At 33.0% G+C, this 24,906-nt stretch overlaps 1 protein-coding gene across 1 annotated transcript in view; it reads left to right on the top strand.

The window, feature by feature from the left end:
- The window catches only part of Gnat3 (G protein subunit alpha transducin 3), a 39,956-nt gene extending 15,460 nt beyond the window's left edge, over window positions 1-24,496 (top strand). The window contains exons 4-8 of the mRNA XM_015488440.2: window positions 5,168-5,325; window positions 9,464-9,592; window positions 20,232-20,361; window positions 20,552-20,705; window positions 24,280-24,496. Of these exons, the coding sequence (XP_015343926.1) occupies window positions 5,168-5,325; window positions 9,464-9,592; window positions 20,232-20,361; window positions 20,552-20,705; window positions 24,280-24,470 (762 nt within the window). The 3' untranslated portion in view covers window positions 24,471-24,496. The remainder of the gene's footprint in view (window positions 1-5,167; window positions 5,326-9,463; window positions 9,593-20,231; window positions 20,362-20,551; window positions 20,706-24,279) is intronic.
- The last annotated feature ends 410 nt before the right edge of the window (window positions 24,497-24,906 follow it).

Below are 24,906 nucleotides of genomic sequence, written 5' to 3'. Positions count from 1 at the left end.
AAATTCCTTTGACAGTGATTTAATGATATTTGAATTTGCATGTCACAACCTTGCCTTTTGCTACTTTTTTCTTTCTTTTTTTGGTACTAGGAATTGAACCCAGGGGCGCTTAGCCACTGAGCCATATCCCCAGCCAATTATTTTTTTATTTTTTTATTTTGAGACAGGGTCTCACTAAGTTGCTCAGGGCCTTGCTAAATTGCTGAAGCTGGCTCGAAACTTTCCATCCACCTGCATCAGCCTCCTGAGCCACTGGGATTATAGGCATGCACCACCATGCCCAGCTCTGTTGCTAGTTTTCTTAAATATGTGTGCTTCATATGGCCCAGTGTTCCTAAATCAGAGAAGCCAGATCTCACTAAGTGCTTGGAATCTGTTGGTTAAGAGTCTTAATGATCTGACATACAAGTGGAATGAAAATAAGATTCTCTACATTGCTGCCATTATGCAGCAAATAAAGAGTACAATTCATTCAAACTGTACTTTGGTACAAAGAATGCAAGTTAAGCAACCCTAAGAAATTGTCATGACTTTCCAGAAATACTTATATCCTCAAATATCAAAACATCACTGATGTCAAGCATTACCTAGCTCATATTTTCATTTCAACTGATGTAAACACTTGCAGTTTCAATCACCACCGTTAGTGTTTAACTGTAGGATTAATACATTATCTACCTGACTGAAACTGTTTACTCAACAGATTAATTGCTGAACACTATATGCATTACTTTCAGAGTTCTGATTAGCTTTTGATTTGTTTATTTATACAAGTGAATGTATTTTTCCATAACCATGTGCATTATTGCATGGATTGCCATTTGAAGAAACTCCTGATAAAAAAATTTACATAAATTGTATTAGTTACTGGTTCTCTAAGACTGGAAAAGTTACTTTCCAGTTTTTAGTTTCTTCATACACAAAATGTTAGTGATTTTCTCTTTAAATCAAAATGACTGTTAAAACAGGAAACAAAAACATAAGTAATCCACTTATTCAAAATACAACATAATGTAAGTTCTTAGTAAATATTAGATCTTGTTATTTTTCAAAAATCATTTTGAAAATGTAATATAATGTAAAATTTTAAAATTTATGTATTGAAATCTATACATCAGACATCATTTGAAAAATATTATTTTTAATTAAATAATTATTTTTGTGGCCCACATTCTGTTCAATATTGGAAATACACCGAGCACTCAAGCAATAATCGAGATGGTAATAATATTTGTCCTCAGGAAAGGAAAGCTTGATATCTAACAAGTGATTACAAAGCATCTGCTATTTCATGAGGGCAGCACAGATGAATTGGAGCTCTAGATCCTTATTTGCAGAAATACTAAAAATGGAAACATTAAGTAGTCATGGTTTTTAGAACTATGGCATTGGTACATTCTATGAGATAATCACATATGTAAGGAATTGCAAATGTGAAGTTGAAGCTCAAAGGAGGCATTTTGGTGCTTAGAATGAGAAGAAAATTATATTGAGGAGAATAAAACCTAGATAATAGTGTTTAAAAGAAAAATTCCTCCAACATTTTCTAGTCACTTGAGAGGAATGGGAAACTTCAAATGAGAGGGTGAAATAATTACCAGAAAAGGAAAATCAGCTACATGGAATCACAGAATTCAAGAGAAGTGTTCCCCATGGAGGTTATTCAAGTGGAAATGTCTTGAGAGGAGTTCACGAAGGAAGCATATTAAAAAGGATCAACTGGATTTAGCAATATGGTGTCACTGGGAATTATTGAGAAGGTGTAGAAGAATGGTAGACTTAGAATCCAATGGAGTGTGTTGAGGAAATGAGAACAGTATAAAGACACCAATTTTAGAAACTGGAGCTGAGGAGGAGAAGAGGGATGAGATGTGTGGTTGGAGGAAGGGCAACTAAAGAGGTTTGTTTTTCATTGTTTTGGCATAGCATTTGATTGATCAACTTTATTAGTATAGAATGTTTAAGGAGCATACAGCTAAAGAACCAGGAAACTGGAAATAATAAAGACACTTAGTAAATTTCTACTTAATCCTTTCTGAATATTATTATTGTATATTTTAGGCCATCTAAAACAGTCACTGGACTGACAAAATTATAACAATTTTCCTATGTGGTTTGGATATTGTTTGACTGTCTTTGATGTAGCACTTTTCAAAGTGAACCTGTAATATGAACCTATGAACATTGATTCCTCAGTTTTTCTACAATCACAGTTTTATGGTTAAGGAAGTTTGGAATATACACATACTATAACTTAGACATTGCAACCCTTATTAGTACTCAAAGACTGGAAATCCACTAGTTGACCAAATCTGGTATTTTTAATCTAGCATTTCTCAAAATTACTAAGCTATGTATGTATTCTTTCCTTTCTTTGATATGATTTTGGGGAATATGACTCCAGGGTTAAGAAGAATTTCATGACGTCTTAAAACCACCCAAGACGAGTAATATTGATAAAGAAGTTCTGGGTAAAGTACAAAAATGTGTATCTCATTTTGTACACAATGTAATTCCAGAGTTACACAACCTGGAAAGTAAAAGCCATTTCAGAGTCATCCTAATTCCCGAGTTTCTTTACATATGTGATAAGGAAATAGATTCTCTTCTTCAGATGTCATTCCAACCCTCAAGGCACTATTAGAAAAATATGGCAGATAATATTGGAGATCTCTTAAAATTCCTTTAAACCTGAGCTCAGGGCTAATGAGCATACTTATCATTTGGACTCATTCATTCAACAACATTTTAGGGACATGTACTATGTTAGGTTCTGCTCTCCATCTTAAGAATATAGAAATAAACCAAACAATTTCTGCCTTCATGTGCTTCCAGTCAAATACAAAAGACAAAATGAAGAATAATGTGTTATATATAATAATAAGCTCTGTGAAGAAGAATAAGAAAGGGAAAGAGGATAGAAAATGATGGAAGGAAGAGTGGTAGGATAAGGCTTCCTTGAGGAGCCTTGAACAAAAGCACTGAGGGACAGGCATCCAAATCCTCTTCAAAGGAGCTGGTGGAGTTCAAGGAACAGCAAGGGGCCCAGTGTTTCTTGAGGCTTGAAGAGAGTGAGGAGATAGACAGAGGAGACAGGAAATCAGGAAATAAGGTTGGAAAAAAAGATGTGTATCAAAATATGTAGAGCCTTGTGAGCCATAGAAGAGGATATGGGTTATTTTTTTTTTTAGATTGGTGGGAAATTACTGGAGTTTTTAAAATGCAAGAGTCAAATAATCTGAAAGAATTCATTTTTTCAATCAATTTGGCTGTAATGTGGATGATAACTTTTCACAATAAACTGAATTTTGGTTTTATATATTTTTAAAATGCAAATTTTGATTGGTAGATGCAAACTTTTAAAAATATAAATTTTGATTCCTTAAGTAATGCTTCAATGTGTACACAAGCACATCAAGAACTAAGATGTACTTTGTTCAATTAAATGCTATTTATGGTCAAAAAAGAAAAAAACAGTGATACCTATACAAATAAAATGTATTTCAATTTAAAATGGAATATTTTGAAAGAAAGGGAAGAGTGTACTTGTTTGGTTTCTAAAGGAATGCTGACAAGGCATGTAATTTGTTCCCTTTAGGGATAAAACTGTGTGAGCAGCTGTTTCATTGCATCATTTGTCCTAAAAGGCACTTTAATAGTGGAAGGAGCCACACAGGCTGCTGCCAGCAAAAGTGACCAGATCATATTTCACTGGATTTGCAGTTCTCTCACATCTCACTAATAGGGAAGAAGGGTTTTTCAAATTTATCCTGAGTTGATGCAAGAAAATGGTGTCAAGTCCTGTTTGGGGCCACTTAACAACTGACCCAATGATCATCTAATCAATTTGGTTATAATAATAAAACCTGATTATAAAGAAAGATGAAATAAGGCTGTTTAGCCTTAACAGTCATTAAGAGACATATCCTTGATTTTTACACAAGGAGATATTTTTTTATAAAAATAATAAAACAAACCTATAGTAAATTTAGAATAAAAATAAATTGAATCCTATCAGCAGAGCAGCAGATTCTTAATTCATTCATAGCAACCAGACGTTACACAAAATGTGTTTGAGTTTGACTCCTCTTCTGATACTCATTGTGTTTGTTGGTTTGGCAAGCTAAGTTTTGAGAGTTTTCAATCCTGACATGTAAATGGAGAAAACAGAGCATCTGTCTCATTGTTACTGTGAAGATTATGAGAAAGAGTTTATGTGATCTTTAATATTGTGATAATATTCATCAGAAAGATTACAAGCCCAAGCCAGATGGAATGGGAGTTTGGAGGCTAACAGCCAGGATTTGAGCCCAGACTCCTCCTTCATTTGCCTGAGCTATTGTTATGACTCTGAAACTCAAATTCCTAATCTTTAAAACAAATATTTTTGTCACTAAAGGGTTTTAATTATTAGTTTAAATAAATTGTAGAGTACTGTAAATTGAGCTTTTTTACTCAGTAAACTTCTATTTCCTTCTTCCCTTGAAACTTCTAAATATCATAGTAAGAAGGCTAACACAATACTTGCTTTTCTTTTATTTCTTAATCAGTTCTCACCTCTGCTCTATTGACTTGCTCCAAAGACATGTACTCAAAACACCTCTGGGAATTTTCAAAAACTTTTTTTTGTAGATCTAAGTGTTTATCATTGCTTACTTATAAGATTACAAAGAGGTTTCTGATGGCAACTAATATCATATGTTAATTTTTAAATATATACAAATTTAAAATATTGAATTTATCTTCTGTTCTTACTATAATTCTTTCTTGGCATTTTTTTTTCTTAAAAAAAGTATGATCATAATCTAAGGAAGACAAAATGCCAGTTTAGTTGTATTATTCTTTTAGCTAGTATTCTCACACCTGATAACTAAATATATACCAAGAGTTATCATTTTTATATCATCTTCAGAAGTCAGTAATGTATACCAAAATACAGTAATTTCTCCATAGAACATTTTATAAATTTGCAGAGGAATACTTTACTGGACTTCCACCAACCATTATAAGGAACTTCAGTTCTGTAGATCTTAATACATTTTAAACAAACGTTCAGTAGAATCATTATCAAAAGGATTAAAATAAAAATCATAAAATTTCTATTAGAGAGCAAAATGCGATTGCAAATTTACACATTTTTATCCTTCCAACCAAAACATTTCTCTAGGAAGACCAGCAACAACTTTTTACAATGGCTAATACCCTGGAAGATGGCACCATGACATCTCAACTGGCTGAGATAATAAAACGACTCTGGGGAGATCCAGGAATTCAAGCTTGCTTTGAAAGGGCATCTGAATACCAGCTCAATGACTCAGCAGCTTAGTAAGTGAACTCACTTGGACAGAAATTTCAGTTGAAACATTTACAATTTTATTATTCTGTGTACTGTATATTTGTGTTTACAAGTGAAGAAAGTAAATGGCTTTACATATTATCAAAGTTAAATACAAAGCAATTAAAGAGAAAGAAAAAAAATAACAAAATGGCATAAATTAGATGTAAAAATAACCAATTTTGAAACTATTTGCCCAAATATATATATATATATATATATATATATGTGTGTGTGTGTGTGTGTGTGTGTGTGTGTGTGTGTGTGTATCATATATCTTCTCTTAATTAAAAAGAATAAACAATTATACATCCTGCTCAAAATTAGCAGAGACTTGTGACATGCATACTGAGGTTCTGGGCTATTCAATCAATGTTACTGAAATCATCTCCTAGGATGATTTTATTGTTGACACATGCTCTGGTTCATTGGATTAATGAGAAAAATAGAGGATTCTAAAAGAAAATAATGTAATGATTTCCAAAACATTGGTATACTGTGGGATTCTTTTGGAGTCTCAGAATGATGATATGATTTTCTCATCTACTATTATCCAGTAAGCAGAGCTCATGTATAATGGCATAATTTGGCATGAACATATTCTATATACAGAGTTATGAAAAATTGTGTATGAATGTATAATTATGAATGTAATGCATTCCACTATTGTCATGTATGTAAGAAATAAATAAAAAATAAATAAAATTAGTTGAAGTGAAAAAAAAGAAATTTAGGCAGTTTTAACACTACTTACAATTTCATTGTCAACATGAGTTCAAATTTCCTTTTAGCAAATGGTTCTTAACCTATCCCACCATGTTTCCAAGAATGTGTGCACATGTATATAAATAATATCTAATTTCCCATTTTATATTTCTTAAATTCATAAGAATGTATAAACAGAACATGCTAACAGCACTTAATAAAGTGAACAAGAAACAAAAGTAATGCAAAGTGAAATAAATAAAAAGTCATTTGAGGACAGAATAATGAACCTTGCATGACACTTCAGATTTTTATTCACTGATGAACAGAATGATTATGGAGAAAAAAAGAACCATATAAATTCCAAGACTGGGTGTAATCTTTAGTAATTGCCCATTCGTCATTACTATAGACTCTAAATTCCAGTGGGCACATTGCTTTTGGAGAAAAGTGCTGTTCTTATTTCTCTGGTGAAGGTCAGCATGGATACCACTTTGTGATTACATCAACTGGTTAACTCCTTGTATAAGTATTTCAGCATCTACCACTTTTAAATAGTAAAAGGGATCCCTGCAGTATAGTAAAACATTGCTTACTTCTAATCATTGGTAAAGGCAGTCAAAATGTGTTAGGAGCTAACTTATCTAATATTCCCATAAAATGTTGTTTGGTCAAGATTGGTATGGGTAAACTATAATTAATACATTTTGATTTGGATACTAGATTTGAATTAATTAATCATTAGATGTTTCTTACAATGTTGAAAGAAATGTACTTGCAATTATGTTACCACTGTGCTTAGCAAATTATTTCCTCTTTGATAGCAAAGAGCTATTTACAACTCACGTATCTAAAAGAGGCAAACACACAAAATAACAATTTATTAGACTTTTCAAAATTTCCATTATTCTTTGTTTAAAATATTTTCTATGCAAATATAGATTCATACTAAAATATTTATCTGTTCTTCAAGTTAAATACAGCTAAACAATTTCAACTTGTATAGATTTAGGAATGTTGCACATATTATCACGGTTTTTTGACTACTCAGATAATTGTGCATAGCCACAAAGTAACAGAAATGGCAATTCCCCCCATGTCTCTGTTTAAGAAAAATTGTTAGCCAGACACTGCTTTCTTTCAAAAATTTAAAGCAGATTTTTTTTTCAAATACCAAATTATACTCACAATGTAAAATTAAATATAAAATTTATAGTCTTTATATAGAGCAAAGTTTCTACTTTCTCTTTTACCTTGTATGTGTGTGTATGTATGTGTGTGTGTGGGGGGGTATGTATCAAAAGTAAGATATTTGTCATTCTCTCAAATTTATGGAAACTCCAAAGGGGCTAATAAAGAATTGAATCTAATCAGGGTAAAGAAAAGGATTGCTGTGGCTGGCAACATAACAACCCATCAGTTCTAGCAAAAAAAATATTAAAAATTGAATAAAGGAGACATGACAGTGGTGTCAAGCAGGTCAAAGATTTCAGTTAGGACTGCATGGTTGAGCGGGGCCTTCTACGGTACTAATCCACACGCTTTAAGAATTAACATGAACTTCACCAGGAAAAATACTATTTTTACATGACTAGAAAAAGAGGTATTTTTATGTGATTTGAACCACATGTTTTAAGGACCTCTGTTTGGTTTAAGCTTTAATCTGTGGGCTAGAGCACGCAAATCCTGCATTTGTTTATTAAAGTAAGCATTTTAAATGCAAATTGTTCAGTCTGCTAAGGCCTCTGCTTTTCCTGAAATCATTTATACACACAAACAGAAGTGCATTAAAATGTGTCTTTACTAAAGTTTTTATTTAGCTATCACTAAAACAAATCCAATTTATACTTTGATAGGTATGCTTGTTTAGTTAATTTTTTACTCAGGCATGAACCAAACAATCAACAGTATACCCACTGCAAATGCAGACTAAGCCAATAGGAAAATCCCTTAAGAGATTTGCTTCTCCAAATAGAAAATAAATAAAAACAACTAGCAGAATCTGTCAGTACTTTCTTGGATACACTTATAGCTCAATTTATCATTCTTTTTTAAAGAAAATAATCTTTATTAGAATTAAAAAATGGTGATAAATTATCACACTATAAAGTTTCTGAGATGTGATTTTCTTTTTGCACCTGACCAAGATCCCTTTGGTATACCTTCTTATTCTGGTTTTTTTTTTTTCTGCTTAAAAGTGAAAGATCCTCCATAAATAAATTGCCTATATTACTTTAAGTATATATTTTAATTATAAAATAAAGTTATAAGTTATTGGTATAGATGCTAAGAGCTCCTCAATTTAAACTGAACAAATTCACTTTTTGAACACTAACTAACATTTGGCTGAATCCCATTTCTCAAACTCTATCTCAATGGCAGTGCACTAACTTTAACCTTTCTTTGGGTGATATTATGCAAACTTGGTTCAATGTGATAGTCTCATTTGCCATAAAAAAATTACCATCTATCATGATTTATGTTTTAAATGTCCATAGTCTTTCTGTGAACATATCGGTAAGAAGCCTTAGGGTCAAAAGTCTAGAATACTGGCTTTAAAAAAAAAAATTAAGCAATAAAACACTTACTTTTAACCTACAGATATAATCCAGTTTCAAGGATGAAGAGGTAATAGCAGTTTTCTTCTTGTAATCTAACAGACTCATAGAATACAAAGCTTAATCAGATTTATTCCTGCTCATCACCACCCCAAGATCCTGTGAGGAAAAAAAAAAAAAAAAAGACAGCATTCAGTTTAAAAGCAGGAATCTTTAGCATGTCTTCTTGAAGTGTTCAGTGCCCAACAACACACTGACAGAGGGGAATGGGAGTGGGTATGGTAGCACTGGGTCTTCTGATCCCAGTGTGTTATCAGGGGTAGGTCAGTAAGTTCATGAGTTAGTTCCAGTATGTGCCAGCAAGCCAAAACCAGGTACTTCCTTCATTGAACTATCTGGATATCATCATGGCACATAATGGAAATAGATGAGTCTTAAAGGGGGCAACCCCCACAAAAATAACAAACAGGCTTCCATTAATGATACTTAAGCCTATTCCTTTCTTAAAATCTAAAGTGCCTAAAATCAAACTGCAGAATTTTGAGGAATGACTAGCAACTATCATTACAAGCATCACAAGCCAACCAATTCAATATACATATATACATGTATATATATTTGAATATATATATATATATATTTCAAACCCTGTAAAGAAAAATTTTCTTTTATACTCCTATTTGCATACGAGCAAATTTATCATGTAAGCCTCTTTAAATACAGGCTAAGGCGGTATTTATTAGGTTTCCTTTAGAAAAGGCCCCATGGGGGCAGTTATGTGCCACACTCAATGCTCTGCAGCTCCTAGTATTCTCCAGTACAAAGTTAAATGTATATAAATGCTGTCTCCCTTTGTTTTTATTAGCTACCTTAATGATTTAGATAGAATAACAGCTCCTGGGTATGTGCCAAATGAGCAAGATGTTCTGCATTCACGAGTGAAAACTACTGGCATCATTGAAACTCAATTCTCCTTTAAAGACCTGAACTTCAGGTATGATCAAATATCTTTTCTAAGTGTGGACAGGTGTGTGTATCAGGTTAGATCTTCATGAAGAAAATCTCTAACTCACAGTTAGGTGCATTGAATCCTTGGGTGTGCTCACTAGGCCTGGTAATTTTCAGTAACAGGACCCTTTATTCCTATGATCTTTCACCCCAGCCTCATCGCAAGCCTAGTGTCCCCAACCCAGTCTAAAGTACTTCTGTCATAAGCAGGTGGAAGCTAGATTTTATTTTTTCCATATTTGAAATTGATATTTTACTTTGGGTTTATAAAAGGAAATATACTTAGATAACATTTAAGCAACAGGTGCAAGGAATCCTATATCCTTTGCCTTCTTATTTTCCAATTTGCTTGAAATATTTGTATTAAATCTGTTTCCTTGTCTTAAAATGCAAATAATTAAGACTTATTTGAATATGATGCTGTTTACTACAATTACAAGGCATATTTTATACAATGTTTTGGGTATGAAAATGAATCACTATTTTTATTGCTGTGGATTATTGAATTTTTCCTAGCAATTCTACTGCAAAATCACTGACTACATCAGAAATGAAAACCCCCAACATAGTATTAGAAGATATCCCTTGATACTTAACACTTTTATCTTGTGAGCAAAATAGAACATGGATTATGGGCGAGGTAGAACATTGAACATTAACATCAAGTTCTAGCTATATGTTTTAGTAATGAAAACAAATCAATACAATACAATTAATAAGGTCATTCATGAAAACATTTCTAAAGAGTTAAAATAACTTGAGAAAAACTGGCATGAATCATTTGTGTCAACCCACTTGTGTCAAAAGTAAGCAAATGGTAATTAATATCATAATATTTGACTCAGTGAGATAAGTATTGTTAATTTTAAGTATGTACAGTAGTTATAAAATCTAATTAGAACAGCTATTTTGTAGATAAGATATTTTCAATTAATATGAATGAAATCTTTTTGAAATTCACATGAAATGTCAGGCCCACAAACAGTTAATTTTCTGAAAGGCGAGCCAAAGATCATGTAGGGCAGAGGGACCTCACAAATTGAAATCAACATCCTCTCTGGGCAAGTGTAAAAAAAGTTTGCATCAGTCCTGGCTCCACTATTGTGTCATCCCTCTTTGGCAAATACTTTTTTCAGACTGCTGACCTTTGTTCCAGTTTCTGGACTTTTCCTTAGAAAACCCGAGTCCAATTTATTCTCCCTTCTGCTATCTTAAAGCTGACTGAGTATTTTCAATGCATTCTGCTTTCTGTCTTATTCATCTTTCTCTTCTCCAAATTCCTAACTAAAACTAGTACATTAGACTGTGTGTGGGCCCTGTGGTCAGTGAGTCCAAAGTTCTAATCCCAGGTTCTTTGATAAACAGCAACAGGAGTTAAGGAAAACTTGCCTATTGGGTTTGTTCTAAAGATTAGATCAAGTGAGTCTTAGCAGAGAGTTATATAACTGGATGTAGCTGATGTTACATAAGTTAATGGGATTTTCTAGGTTCCAGATTATCTGGATGGCAAACCAGTTTTTAGAATTAATGTTATCTATTGAGAGATTATCTAACAGTTAACAAACCGGTCACTCCCTAACATACTGACCAATTTAGTACCTTCTCATAAATAGTCACTGATAAATTATCTTGTTTTCTTTTCTACCTTTCCAAGCTTTGTGTTTACTGTTCTTTTTACCTAAGGGCAGGGCCCCCTGGATTTTGGCAAGGACTATCTCCTTATCCTGAGGATTACAAATCAAATGCCATGTCCTCTTGGATCCTTGATCATCCTATCTATTTACAATCCCTGCATCTGCCACCATTACATCTAGAAATGTGCTGGCAAACATTTAAGAGCAGGCTTTCTGAGGCAGCGGGTTGAGTTCATGAGGGAGGAAGGGTGGGAAGGGCCCAATTTGTGGCCCTCGAAAATTTCTCTGGAGTAAACATCCCCACCATAGCCAATTTTAACCTACCAATGTAATGTCATTGAATGTGACTAAATACAGAGTTGGGGAAAAAATATAAATAAACAGCTGTTATGAGCCATGCCAGTATGATATATCTCCATTACAATATTGGCATGTCATACTATTTTCCTTTTAAAAAAAAAATACTAATATATGAAATTGCTTTTTTTTTTTTATTCATTTTCTCTTTCTATTTATGTTTCTCCCTCACACACCCTGAACTCCAGGAGGTCAGGGGCATGTTTGCTGATAGCTCTATCTTCCATACTTATCATAGTGACTAGCACAAAGTAAGCATATAGTCAATTATTACTGAATGAATAAATGTACTGTATCAATCACTCTATGTATATAATCTCTACACTTTCAAGGAACCAAAGTTGGGCAGTGGTGTCCTTGTGTAGGTAAAGAATTAAGAAATGCTAAAAGGAGGGCAAAGATTTACCCAAGGTTTTACATAGAAGTACAAAGGATCAAGTACAAAGTACAAAAATGCCCATCTTTCTGTCACTGGTGGGTTGTTGGATAAGTTGTGGTGGAAATCATTTTTTTTTTCTGTAGAGTCAATAATGCTTCTTCCAATGCTATTGGTCATTTACAATTGTGTTCTGGGAGAAGGAGGAAAGAGGATGCTTATTAGGGAGATATGAAGTAGTTTTTAATGATTATTATTCTTATGGAATCATTTTAAATTATTTATAAACATTTTTAGTCACAATACTTGATGTATATAAAATGTTTTAAAAAAACTTTTTTAGATATACTTGCAGTAGAGTGTATTTTGACATATTATATATACATGGAGCATAACGTATCTCACAGTTGAATCACCTTTTTTTCACATGCTGAACAAAATTGTCCAAATGTACACAGCCTTGTGTAGTGTAAAATTTTATATTTCAAGATGGGAAGTATAAGAATAATGTACCTTCCAACTTCATTTCAGCAATTGCCCAGGTGTTAAAATATATTACATTAGCATTGATTTGTATTCATACGGTGCAGATCATCCTTATGACTATTTAAAACTAAAGACTTCATTTACATTTTAAATAAGAGAACTTTGCATTTTAAATAGGAATACCAAAATGGAAAATTATCTCTGCCAAAGTAGTGTAAAATGTTCATGTATTATCTAATTTAATGGAAATTACCTTAGAATTCTCTTCAAACCAGAGTTCCAACTGTCAAACTGTAATTATTCTTACAGATGTTTAAAGTACTATGTAAGTGGAAAATTCCATGCAAGTACAAGCCCTTCTACTGGTATAGAATAACTCCTTAGAAACAGATCTACTATGGTTTATCAAACAATTATAGATAAGTCAATTTCTTCCTAAACATCCCATGATTTAAAAACTAGAATTGAAAGTACATTACATAGGAACCAAAGAAAAGAGGTCAGCAACTATGACAATGGAGCTTTAAATTTTGTAAATTTAACATAACTGCTTTCAAGAATATTTGAGTAGATCTGTGATACATGATAAATGGCAGTTTTCCTGAAATATGAAGCTAAGTCATTTTACTGTTTATTTGTGTGGGGTGTGAGTCACTTCAGCTTATTGGTAAGCTTTGTTATTGTCTACTAGATCTCATAGAACATTAACTCGTGTATATTATGTTTGTTTCAGTTCTGTTCCTGATTAATATTAACAAAAGAGTATGTGGTGTAATAAGATGTCTAATTTATTCAAATGACAGAATTTGTTTTAATGACTTTATGGAATCAATTATATAATAATCAGAGAATTATCTAGTGGGCATTGAAAGTTGCAAATACATAGACACACATGCTCTGTACCCACGTGGTGAAATAGCATTGACAATTACGGAGACTCTAGTTCCTTTATAGTTGTAAGTGCTTTCAATTCTGTTTTAAATCATGAGGAACTAAGGGGTTCAGAATGACCTCTGTGAACATCTTTGATGTCTATAATTATCTACCCTTCTCTATTTTCAGAAATTGGATAAGGGAAAGATTTAATTAAAGTATCTTGCTACAGCTGTGTGATAGTGGCACAGACTCACTGGTTGACCCTCATATGCAGTTGTCTTAGGAAGCTGTCCCAACTCTGATAGAGCCAAACATCCTAAATAAACCCCATTCAACAGAAGAGTTTAAAATAAATTCATACTCAGATTAGATCTAATTTTATGTGGTCAAGTATATAGGAGAAGATATTAGAAATGTTGATTTTTTTTCAAATAGTCACATGCTTATTGGAAGAACAAAGGCATCTAACATAAATTAGTAGTAGAAACATTATTGATTTTTTAGCTATTCTAGATCATGCAATAATTTTTCAGGAACTATAAAGGGAAGATTATTTCATAATAATTTATTCTAATATGAAAACTGAATAATCTTTTGTGGTCAGATATTTAGCCAACTGTTTAACATAAACCCATAAAACTCAACAGCTTTCCTGTTGTCTAAAACAGAACTATAAAAATCAACTGTTTAGTCAACTGTGTAATATAGTCTTACAGCACTAATGGCTTACCCTATATTAATACCATGGATGATTTAATACATAATTAATATACAGTGGTCACTTAAAAGACTGGTCTGTTAATTTTTAGCTATTTCATAATCAGTCATTTAAAAATCTCCTTTTAACATTAAAAGAATCCTAACTTAAAAAATCAGACTTAATAAGTAACTATGCCCCCCAAAAAATAAATTTAAAAAAAATATACACAAAATTGGCACTGTAAGTTCCATTCAACATTCTTAAAGGTCCGGCTATTTTACGAAGGGAAGTAAGGATATTCAAGCATGTCCATTCTATTCATTAATTGTTCATTATATTTCATCAACCTAAACATTCAGGCAGCAAGTATCTATGTTTTTCTTTGATTTTAGTTTTGTTTTTCCACAGAATGATCATAATGGAGTTGTTTTGTCTTTGCTTTTCTATATATATAAATTGGAGAATATTTCTACAGTCAAATATATAAGTGAATATTCCACTTAGAAATCTTCAAATTATTTTAATAGATTGTAATACTTTACATCTCTAAAAAAATAGGCCTAGATTAAAATTTAGAAGAAAAGCTAAGATGAAGCAGAAATACTTGAAAAATAAATTCCTACAATGATATTGAAACAAAGTCTAACTCGTTTTTAGAGCTTGCATGCTTTCCAGGAGGATCAATTCAAAAGCAAAACTCTGGTCCTTGGTCTGAATTGCTAATAAGCATTTCAGTTCAATAATAGCAGATGGCATTAGAGAAATGTTCAATGCTCCCTGGACCTACATCAATCTGTGCAGAAAAAAAAATATTCTTTATCAAGTGAGTCATAAATGAGATTATAAACATTTGCTCTCAGACTTTCTGAAGCCATTTTATTAATAACAATAAAGAATGACTAATCTTTGTCCTCCCTTGCTTGAGAAAGAACGAAGCCTATTAAACCTAGAAGCTGCATAATTTGCTGAAAGAACACTGGGTTAAGGGTCATACTGCACAAGTTCCAGCCCTTACTATTTGTGAGTTTGAAAACAAACCATTTGTTTTTCAAAGACTCAGTCTCTTCACCTTTAATGTGGGTACAGTACTATACTCCCTTCTGACACGCAAGCAAAAGTAGATATGAATTTTCTTCTTAGGAAGATCACACAATTCCTATAAATCTTTTATACCACAAAGTATTATTGTCACTGTTCTTATTTATCATATTTGTGTACATTTACCTAGAGAGAAAAACAGCTACCTTTTATGCCTGGTATTAATGTGTCACTAGTAAGCTGCAAATAAGTCAAATCTTAAAAGAATGTCAGGCAACACCCAGTGAGATTGCTGGGCCTGCTTTCAATTTGATTTTATCTCAGTTTTCTTATATGTTTCAATTTCGGGGAAAATCATTCAAGGCTATTATATTGTAGGAAATATATGTTGTAGGAAATAAATATGTAGGAAGTATATGAAGTTTATTTTTCCAGGTTCTGTGCAATTTATGTGCTTCATAGAATCTATAAATTAGAATTTACTTAACATGGTAATTCTTATTATTGTTTTTATTTATTAGAGACCATCTGACAAACACAAAACAAAATAAAACCATTAACATGAGAAAAATATTCTTTTTCTCTGAAGTAAAACATTTGGTCATCCCCATGCATGGAATTTAAGCAATTATTCAAAATAACTTTGAAAAGAGGATTTTCTCAGACTTCTGAGATTTGAATATGAGTGATTAAAAGAGTATCAATCAAAATAGAGGGAAATGGATAGTTGGGCATAAAATAAGCTGAGAAAAGGAGATTCAAAAATAAATGCTAACAGGGCAGATTCAAGTTCTATTTAGTGGACAAAACTTAATCAAGGTGTCCTAGAATTTAATTCTTATAACACAGACATTCCTACTGTGGAAACTAACCATTGGGCTCCCCTGGCACAGATATTCCACTCATCCAATAACCTTCATCCTGGTTCCATGATGAATTGGTTTTGCCTTTAGCAAACCCTGCAGAGGGATTAGAATAGAAGTTGAAGATAAACCATGGGGGTTCTTAAAATCTAGTGGATGGGACTAAGAGTGGCAGTTTGAGTTTGAAAAACCCACCATAAATTTAAATCTAGTGATATAGATTGCTTTCACCTCACCAGAATCCACAAGCTAATACATCTTTGTTCAATCAAAGTATCACATTATTGCCAATAAATAAAAATGATACCTAATATGATCAAATAGAGAATATATAGAATGCCTGGAATCCAGAAGATCTATACAATGCTCATTAAAATGATGGGAGGAAAAAAAAAAAAAAAACTTCTCAGAAGGAAGGAGTTTGACATTTTTGCCCAATGACTTTTTTGGCAACATAGAACTATTCTCTGGGTTGGTAAAAGAAGGGTAAGGTTCAAAGTGAAGATGATGCCAGTCCACTAGTAAGGGTGTGAGAGCTGTGGGGATCTCTGGTCTAAATTAAAAAAAAAAAAATTATATCTCAGTTGTTAATAACTTACGCAGGATGACAACCATATCTACATAACCTATCATGGTTCCTAGAAAACATTAGCCTCAGCAAATATTAATTGAATGAATAAGTCCTGAGCAAGTTGTGAAACAGCTCATGTGAAAAATAAGAAAATAATTGTGTTGACGTTGTAAGTTCATGATGAGGTTTAAATGAGTTAGTTGCTACACAATGATTACATGTCTGGCAAATAGTAAACTCGTACTAAGTGAGTTAAATTAAGACTAATGTATTACAATTTGTGACATGGGAATTTGAGGAATAAAGAAGAGTCAAGATCTGAACTGTTTCCATTTCCCCCATACTTTAGGTAATTTCAATAAAGGTATAGAGTAATCTCTATTTTTGCAAAATCTCAACAACAACAAAAAATCCCAAAATTGCTTTTATGATTTAATAAAATATTTGAATATATATTTAAATGTCTGAATATATACATATTATCCTTGCTTCCTTAGAGAATGTTGACTAATTATTAGAAATTAAACTATTGGGTAACCCTCACATAAATATAAACTTAAAGCCAAATTTCACTTCCCCTTCTTAATTTATTTACATGTTTGAAACTGTAGAGGGTTTGATATATGATATTTTTATAGACACAGATTTTAAATTTCTAATCCACATAACTTTTAACCATTATAATCAATATTATGAGCTTCTTCTCTTTTCATCTACTACTGATGGTGTAATTTTGGTATAAAATAAAAACTCTGGAGACCATGAGAACCCTGATATAAAAGGATTGATTGAAATAACAAATTTCTTAAGTCACAAGCAGCATAGCTGGGTAGCAGCTGAAAAAAATGTTCAATGGGTCTAAGAAGCCAACATATTTTATAATGAAAAATTGGGTAAAAGAAGGCATGCATTGATTATACCGAACCTGCATTGACCAGAGATAACAGTGGAGACAATGTGAATTGGGCACAGTTTTAGATTAGGAGGAGAGTTTGCAAAGAGAAACACCTGTTTCTTGTTTGGTTGGGGCTATAAGTAAATGAGAATGACACCTTGATGATGATCCTGGAGTTCTGAATCAAAGGTTTCAATACATGCATAGGGAGTTGCCATAGGTTTTTGTTTTTTATTTTTATTCTTTTTCTCTCTTTTTGATTGGCACAAAGCCACTAGCTGAATTGCTTCTCTTATCCCCTCCTCTCCTGTATCCTCTAACCTGTAACTAAATTTAGAACATCTCAAGTTTTCTCCCTTTTATCAGTAAATATATACATGTGTGTGAGTATGTATTTTTGGTATTCTATATATCTATTCTCTACTTGGTTTCTATGGGAAATGTGATGTATAATGTATAGTTCTTTTGATTATCTCTAGTAAGTCAGCTGGTTGGTATTTATTATCACAAGTAGAGTTATTTTCTTTGAAGATGGTATATCTTAGATGCTTTCCAGTAATTAATAGTTTGATTTTAACCTGGTACAACATCCCTGTAACTTATTTGTTTGCCCCTGGTCTCTTCTTCATCAAATTGATCTTCTGTATTCAGTTCAAAGTGATAATAACACACACACAAGGCAAATTTCATACCTAAGACCTCCCACAATCCCCTACTGATGATGATATAAAATCCAAATTCTCATGTAACATGAAAGTGCAGTTAATCTATTGGTAGCCAAATATGTTCAGCATACTCCTCTTTCCTCAAATTCTTTTCTCTTGATCTTTTCTTCTGCTGCCTTTGCCTGGAACATTCTTCCCCAGACATCTGATGAGCCTAATCCTTCATCTCCTATTAGGTTTCTACCCATCCGTCACCTTCCATACTTAATGGTCACTCCATTTCTAGTAACAGCCCTACCCTATCTATCCTAGGGGATATTTTAGGTTCATTTCCAAACACAAGAACAACCATCACCGTCCCCCCACAGGATTAGGAACTTCCTGTAGCTAAACCTTTGGTGCCTGACATATAATAAGTGCCCTATAAGTATTTTTTAATAAATGAGTAAATGATAATTATCTCAATGTTTTTACTTTGATCTTTTTCTAAATATATAAATGACTTTTGACCCCCAAACATGATAAATTCTCTCATGCTTTGATGACATGCATGTGTTTTATGTAAAAATTTCTGCCTCCATTCTATTAACATGGAATCTATTCATTTATTTAGAAGGAATTTATTGCATGTCTGTTATATATCAGGCATGGTGCCAAGGCACTGAAAATAAAGCAGTTTTATATCGTAGTAGTCCCTGCCATTGTGGGGCTGCTATTCTATTAGGGAAATGACAGATATCAAATGTGAAAAAAATTATTTTACAAAGTTAATTATTGATTATGATGACTATTATAAAGGAAAGAGAGTAAGGCCATATATAGCAAATAGATAGGGGGGGGTGAAGAGAGATACAATTTACATGGCCTTTCAGAAAGCCTCCTTTATGGAGGAAACAAACTAAGACCTGAAAGTTGTGAAAGAAAGGGTCACATGAGAAAGAAAGAAATCCCTGTGACAGGAAGAAAAGACAAACCATGCAAAAGTTCAGAAGACAGAAAAAAACAAAGATTTATACTAAAGACTCTAAAAGAATAGCCCTGTGGTTAGACAGTATTAAGGATAAGAAAGTGAAAGGAAATAGGCTTGGAAAGGAGAGCAGGAACCAAAGCAACTGAAGTCAATCATCACAAGTTCGTGATTTGTTCTAAAGGAAAGAAAACCATGAAAAGGTTTTAAGTGGAAAACTGGTATGACAAGTAATTTGTTAAATTCCCTAAAATATCAAATTAGATACATTGAAACAAAATTTTGGGTGCTGTGGGAATCAGTTTGAGAACTGCAAGAGTGGAAACAAAGACCAGTTAGACACTTTGAAGGGGTCCTGGTGAGAAATGTTGGTAATTTGCACCAGAAGAGAGGAGTTGGAAAGAAATGGATTAATTAGGTAGTATTTATATGGATGATATGTAGTATTTGGAGGCAAGGGGAAGGGAGGAATTTAAGGATAATTATTGTTGTGTTTCCCTGTCCATGATGCAGCCTTTTACCAAGATATAGAAGTGGAGGGAAGATCAAGTATCCAAACTCCTCCTATAGTTTCATGATCCCTCAAGCTGACTTAACTCTTCCTCAGTGCTGACATGTTCCTATGTATTGAATATTTATTACATAATATTATAACAACTTGCTTACTTTTTCCTCTGTGAGATGGAAAATTCTTTGAATATAGTGACAACTTCTATTCATATTTGTGTAAGCAGATGTAGCACAGTGTCTCGTCCATAGGATGGAAATAATTGCTTATAAGAAGGACTAAGAAATCAGCTCCCTATCTTTCTGCGCTTTCTGTTCTTTCTAGAGAATGAATATATATATATTAATTATATATATATATAAAGTTTGGCCAAATCTTCTAAGACTAGTACTTTTTTTTTCATTAAAGCTAAACTGCCTTTAAATTGTCCACTTGCTCAGTGTCGAAATTATTTTTCTCTACTCTGTATAGAGATAGAAGACAACAACAAGAAAAAAAGATGAACTTTTATTTTTTATGTTGTCCTTGAGTTGCAAGTAGACCAAATAAGATACATTTTATAATCCATAAAAATCAAAAGAATACATTTCAAGTCTATAGGAGCATCCATTTATAACCATGTTAACCTTTTGCAAATTTTGGAAGATCTTTGCAAGATTCGTTATTCATTTGATTTTTTTTTTTAACAGAATGTTTGATGTAGGTGGACAGAGATCAGAGAGAAAGAAATGGATTCACTGCTTTGAAGGAGTTACATGCATTATATTTTGTGCTGCTCTCAGTGCCTATGACATGGTCCTAGTAGAAGATGAAGAAGTGGTAAGTCTGAAAGGAAAACAAGACCAAGGTAAATAACAAAGCCTTTCATTGTTCAATAGTGCTGTGGCATTTCCCAACTCAATGAAGGCCTTCCAAGATGAATATCACTTCTAGATCCTTGTTTAGGATGCCCAACTGTCACATTTTGCAAATAATAATGCTACACATTCTTGTCTTTTATACCTAACAGAACAGAATGCATGAAAGTCTTCACTTGTTCAACAGTATCTGTAATCACAAGTACTTTGCAACCACCTCCATTGTCCTCTTTCTCAATAAAAAAGACCTCTTTCAAGAAAAAGTCAACAAGGTGCATCTTAGCATTTGCTTTCCAGAATATACTGGTAAGATTCTTTTCCTTTTGTTCCATACCTATAAGTTGTTGTGTGGATGTATATTTTCCTGTCTGAATCTTGACATTTAATATTTATGAGGATGAAGCCTATCATTGTAATTTAATCATGTCTATGATCCAAACTGAAAAGGATCTTACAAATAAAAAGTCATCTTCTCATGAAATTATGGCATTTGCAGGTAAATGGATGGAACTAGAAAATATCATGCTAAGTGAAATAAGCCAATCCCAAAAAAACAAAAGCCTAATGTTTTCTCTGATAAGTGGATGCTGATCCATAGTGGGGTGGTGGAATATGGGAGAATGAAGAAACGGGTTTGTATAGAAGGGAGAGGGAGGGGAGGGATTGTAGAGATAAGAAAGATGGTAGAATGAGACAGACATTATTATCCTATATACATCTATGTTTACACTACTGGAGTGACTCTGCACCATGTACAGTAAGAGGAATTAGAAGTTGTGCTCCATTTGTGTACAATATGTCAAAATGTATTTTAGTGTAAAATAAGTAAATAAATGGATTTTAAAATAAACAGATTGTTGGTCAATGAAAAGACCATTTAAGGAGAAAAAATAAGTCATCTTTTCCGTACTATTTAAAATATATCCCCACTGAACAAACTGGAAAATTTTAGATGAGAGTCACACTTACTACATCAATGACATTTCAAACTTTTATCTTCAACATAATAGGAATGCAAATTTTATTTCAGATGGGCAATTTAAACATACATACTAATGAAAACAAGTAATGCTATGTTAGATCTTAATGACTCTTCAATGTCTGAATTTTTCCAGGCAAATAGCATCAATGAATTTGAAAATAGTGGCATCTTTGCCTTTTCTGGTTTATGTAGGTTCCAGAATTTTAGAGTCAATCTTGTTAGTCAGTGACTATAAAGATCAAGTTCCATAAAAGTGTTTTTTTTCAAATTCAAATGCAACTTTCTGTTTTGTAAACAGCTGGATGCCGTGTTGTTAATGAAACTATGTAAGTTGGAAATATTTATGCTTTAAATGAAAATTCAAAACCAGTTTTACCCATTAGTTGTGTGGGATGTCTCAGATGTATTGAGAACACAGCATTCTGTCAAAAATACATATTTATATTAGTTAATCTAAAAAATAGTGCTTACATTATTATTCCATAATCATAAATGCTATTTACTTATTTACAAATTTATTCTGTGATGAAATGAAACCATGATACCATATTTAATATTATAAATTAAATGTAGACACAATTAAGGGCTATTTATACATACTTAAGTAATAAGAGTTTATTTCTTCAAGCTATTTTTGGTTTATAGGGAAATGAACTCTTTGAACACAAAGTACAAAGACTTCCCATATGCTTTCCTGACCCCTCCCACAGGTTCTTCTGTCATTAAAACTTGTATTTCTTTTGACTGATGAATGATTGATATTGATACATTATTATCTAAAGTCCAAAGTTTAATTAGGGTTCACTCTTTGTGGTGTTCTATGTTCTATGTGTTTTGCCGTATGCATACCATACATCTACCTGAGTTAGTAAGCATTCTGCTACAATAGCCAATATCTGAGTTCAATCAACTTGGGAAAAAATGATTTATTTTATTTTATGTTTTTGAGATTTCAATTCTTGGTTGGTTAGCCTGTTGCTTTTTGGCCTGTTGATGAGGCAGTAAATCATGGCAATAATGTGTGCTCACCTCATCATGGCTGAGAAGGAAGAAGGGTCCCACAATCCCCTTTGAGGGTATACCTTCACTAACTAGAATGTCCCCCAAAGACCTCAACTCTTAGAATTTCCACCACCTCTCAATTATGCCAAGCTGCGTACAAAGCCTTTAACACAGGCCTCTGGGGGACATTGTTGATCCAACCCAGAACATGATCATCATATTACACACAACAGCTTTGATGGTGAAAAATCCCCTGGGTCTCACCAATTTATACCATCCTCCTGCCCTTCAATTGGTATAAACCACTGATATTTTTACTCTTTTATAGTTTCACTATTTCCAGAATATCATAAACCTCAAGTCACACAGTATGTAGAATTTTTGACAGGCTTATTTGCCTTAGCAATATGCACATGAGTTTTCTCCAAGTTTTATTTTATTGACAGATAGTTCTTTTTTTTTTTAATTCCCAAATAATATTACAATCCATAAACAAACCACATTTTGCTTATCCTTTCACTTATTAAAGAACAATTTAGTTGCTTTCAATTTTTAGCAATTATGAAAAAAAAAGTTGTGATCAACATCCATGTGCAGGATTTTGTCTGGACATATTTTTAGGAAGCCACATAGAAGCACAATTGCCAGATTGCATGGTAAGACTATAGTTAGCTGTGTGAGAAATTGCCCACTGTATAATGACTGTACCATTTTGCATCCCCACCAGCAGTGAATGAGGGTTTCCTGTGATTATACATACTCATCAGCTTTTGATTCTGCCAGTGTTTGGGATTTTAGCCATGTTTTATGGTTTTGTTTTTATATCCTATCTTCATACATATTTTTATTTTTTCTTCAGGACTGGGGATCAAACCCAGGGCCTTACTCATGCTAGGTATGCACTCTACCACTGAGTTACTCCCCAACCCAGCCATGTTATTTGGTTTTAAAGATTGTCTCTCACAAATTTTTGCTCCAAGTAACAAAGACAGGGAGGACTAAACCTTGTTTCCTTGGGAAATTATTATGGTCCTTCCTATGTCAAGTCTTCTCAAAGCACATTTGGTTTATAAAACCAATTAATATGCCACTTTATGCTGCCCTGTAGTGTCTGCTAACCTATTTTATTTCTCATTTTCTCAAGTGACCTATAGTATGTCCTAATAGTAAGGTTTCTCATGCACAGTTTTCCTCATGTTATTGCTCAGTGAAAACATCAGTCCAGAGACTTCTTTATAACCTTCCATGTTCTCATCTTGGTTTGATTAGAAACAGCCTATAATCTGGCCTATATCATCTATTCATCTTGATTACTTCAATTCCTCCACAATAGTCATTTGCTTCCATCTGCTGAGCTTCTTCAACTCTTAATTAATTTCCTAACTCTACCCTCAAGGCTAGAGGTACAGGAATTCTCACTTGCACTGATCAGTTTCATTCATGCTTTTTCTCTTCTCCCTTCTAAACTCTCTGTCAAGGTCCAACTCAAGTAGGACCTCCTTCTTCAGCCTCATCATCTAACATTTCCATTCACTTTATTAGTTTGTATTAAAACACATGCACATCCACAAGAACACTAACTCACAGCATTTGATGTATATACAGGTTTGCTTTGCTCACTTACTTTGTAAATATGTTGGTATTTCTACTGTATTGTGAGCTTTTTGGTACAGATTCTATTTTATCCTCTGGATTTCCCCCCTGTGGGAAGCACAGTTATAGCACCAAGTACAAGTTGCACAAATCTCTGGTGATTTACCCTTCCTATTTTAATTTTTCAATACATGGTATATCAAATAGCAGCACGCAAAGTGAAAACCTAATAGGTACTAGTATTATCTGCATTTTATCCTTTGTGACATACAATTAACACTTACTTGCTTTTTGTTTAACTAGGGCCAAATACATTTGAAGATGCAGGGAACTACATCAAGAATCAGTTTCTAGACCTGAATTTAAAAAAAGAAGATAAGGAAATTTATTCCCACATGACCTGTGCTACTGATACCCAGAATGTCAAGTTTGTGTTTGATGCAGTTACAGATATAATAATCAAAGAGAATCTGAAAGACTGTGGGCTTTTCTAATCAATCCTTTTTTTTCTACTTTTGCTGTGTACTCTTTAAAGACATATGTGTATAAAAGGTGCTATGTGATTAGTTTGAATAGATATTAGCTTATCTAGAAATATAGCTAGCATTATAAGGATAACATTTTTCACGCATAAAAATTGAATGCATCATCACCTGTACTTGGTAAGTTTCAATTTCTCTGTAACATGGAGAATAGAAATTCTGATCCACAGGTCTAAAAAATGACATATTTGGTGACTGTAACAGTACATATTAGTGACACTGAATTTTCTTAGAAATAAACTTCTGAAAATGGCCTGTTTTAAGATAGAGTAATAAAAAATGCAGAGTATTTAATATCATTTCCATTGGCCAGATTTTAAAGGCATTCACTTTTTCTGACAATGTAACTGGGCCAATAATACAGAGACTGTATTTTCAAAAATGGTAC

Source organism: Marmota marmota, unplaced genomic scaffold (genome assembly GCF_001458135.2).
Source record: "Marmota marmota marmota unplaced genomic scaffold, marMar, whole genome shotgun sequence".
Classification (NCBI taxonomy): Eukaryota; Metazoa; Chordata; class Mammalia; order Rodentia; family Sciuridae; genus Marmota; species Marmota marmota.
Note: the sequence above shows the minus strand (reverse complement) of the source record. Positions and strands in the feature narration are given on the sequence as shown.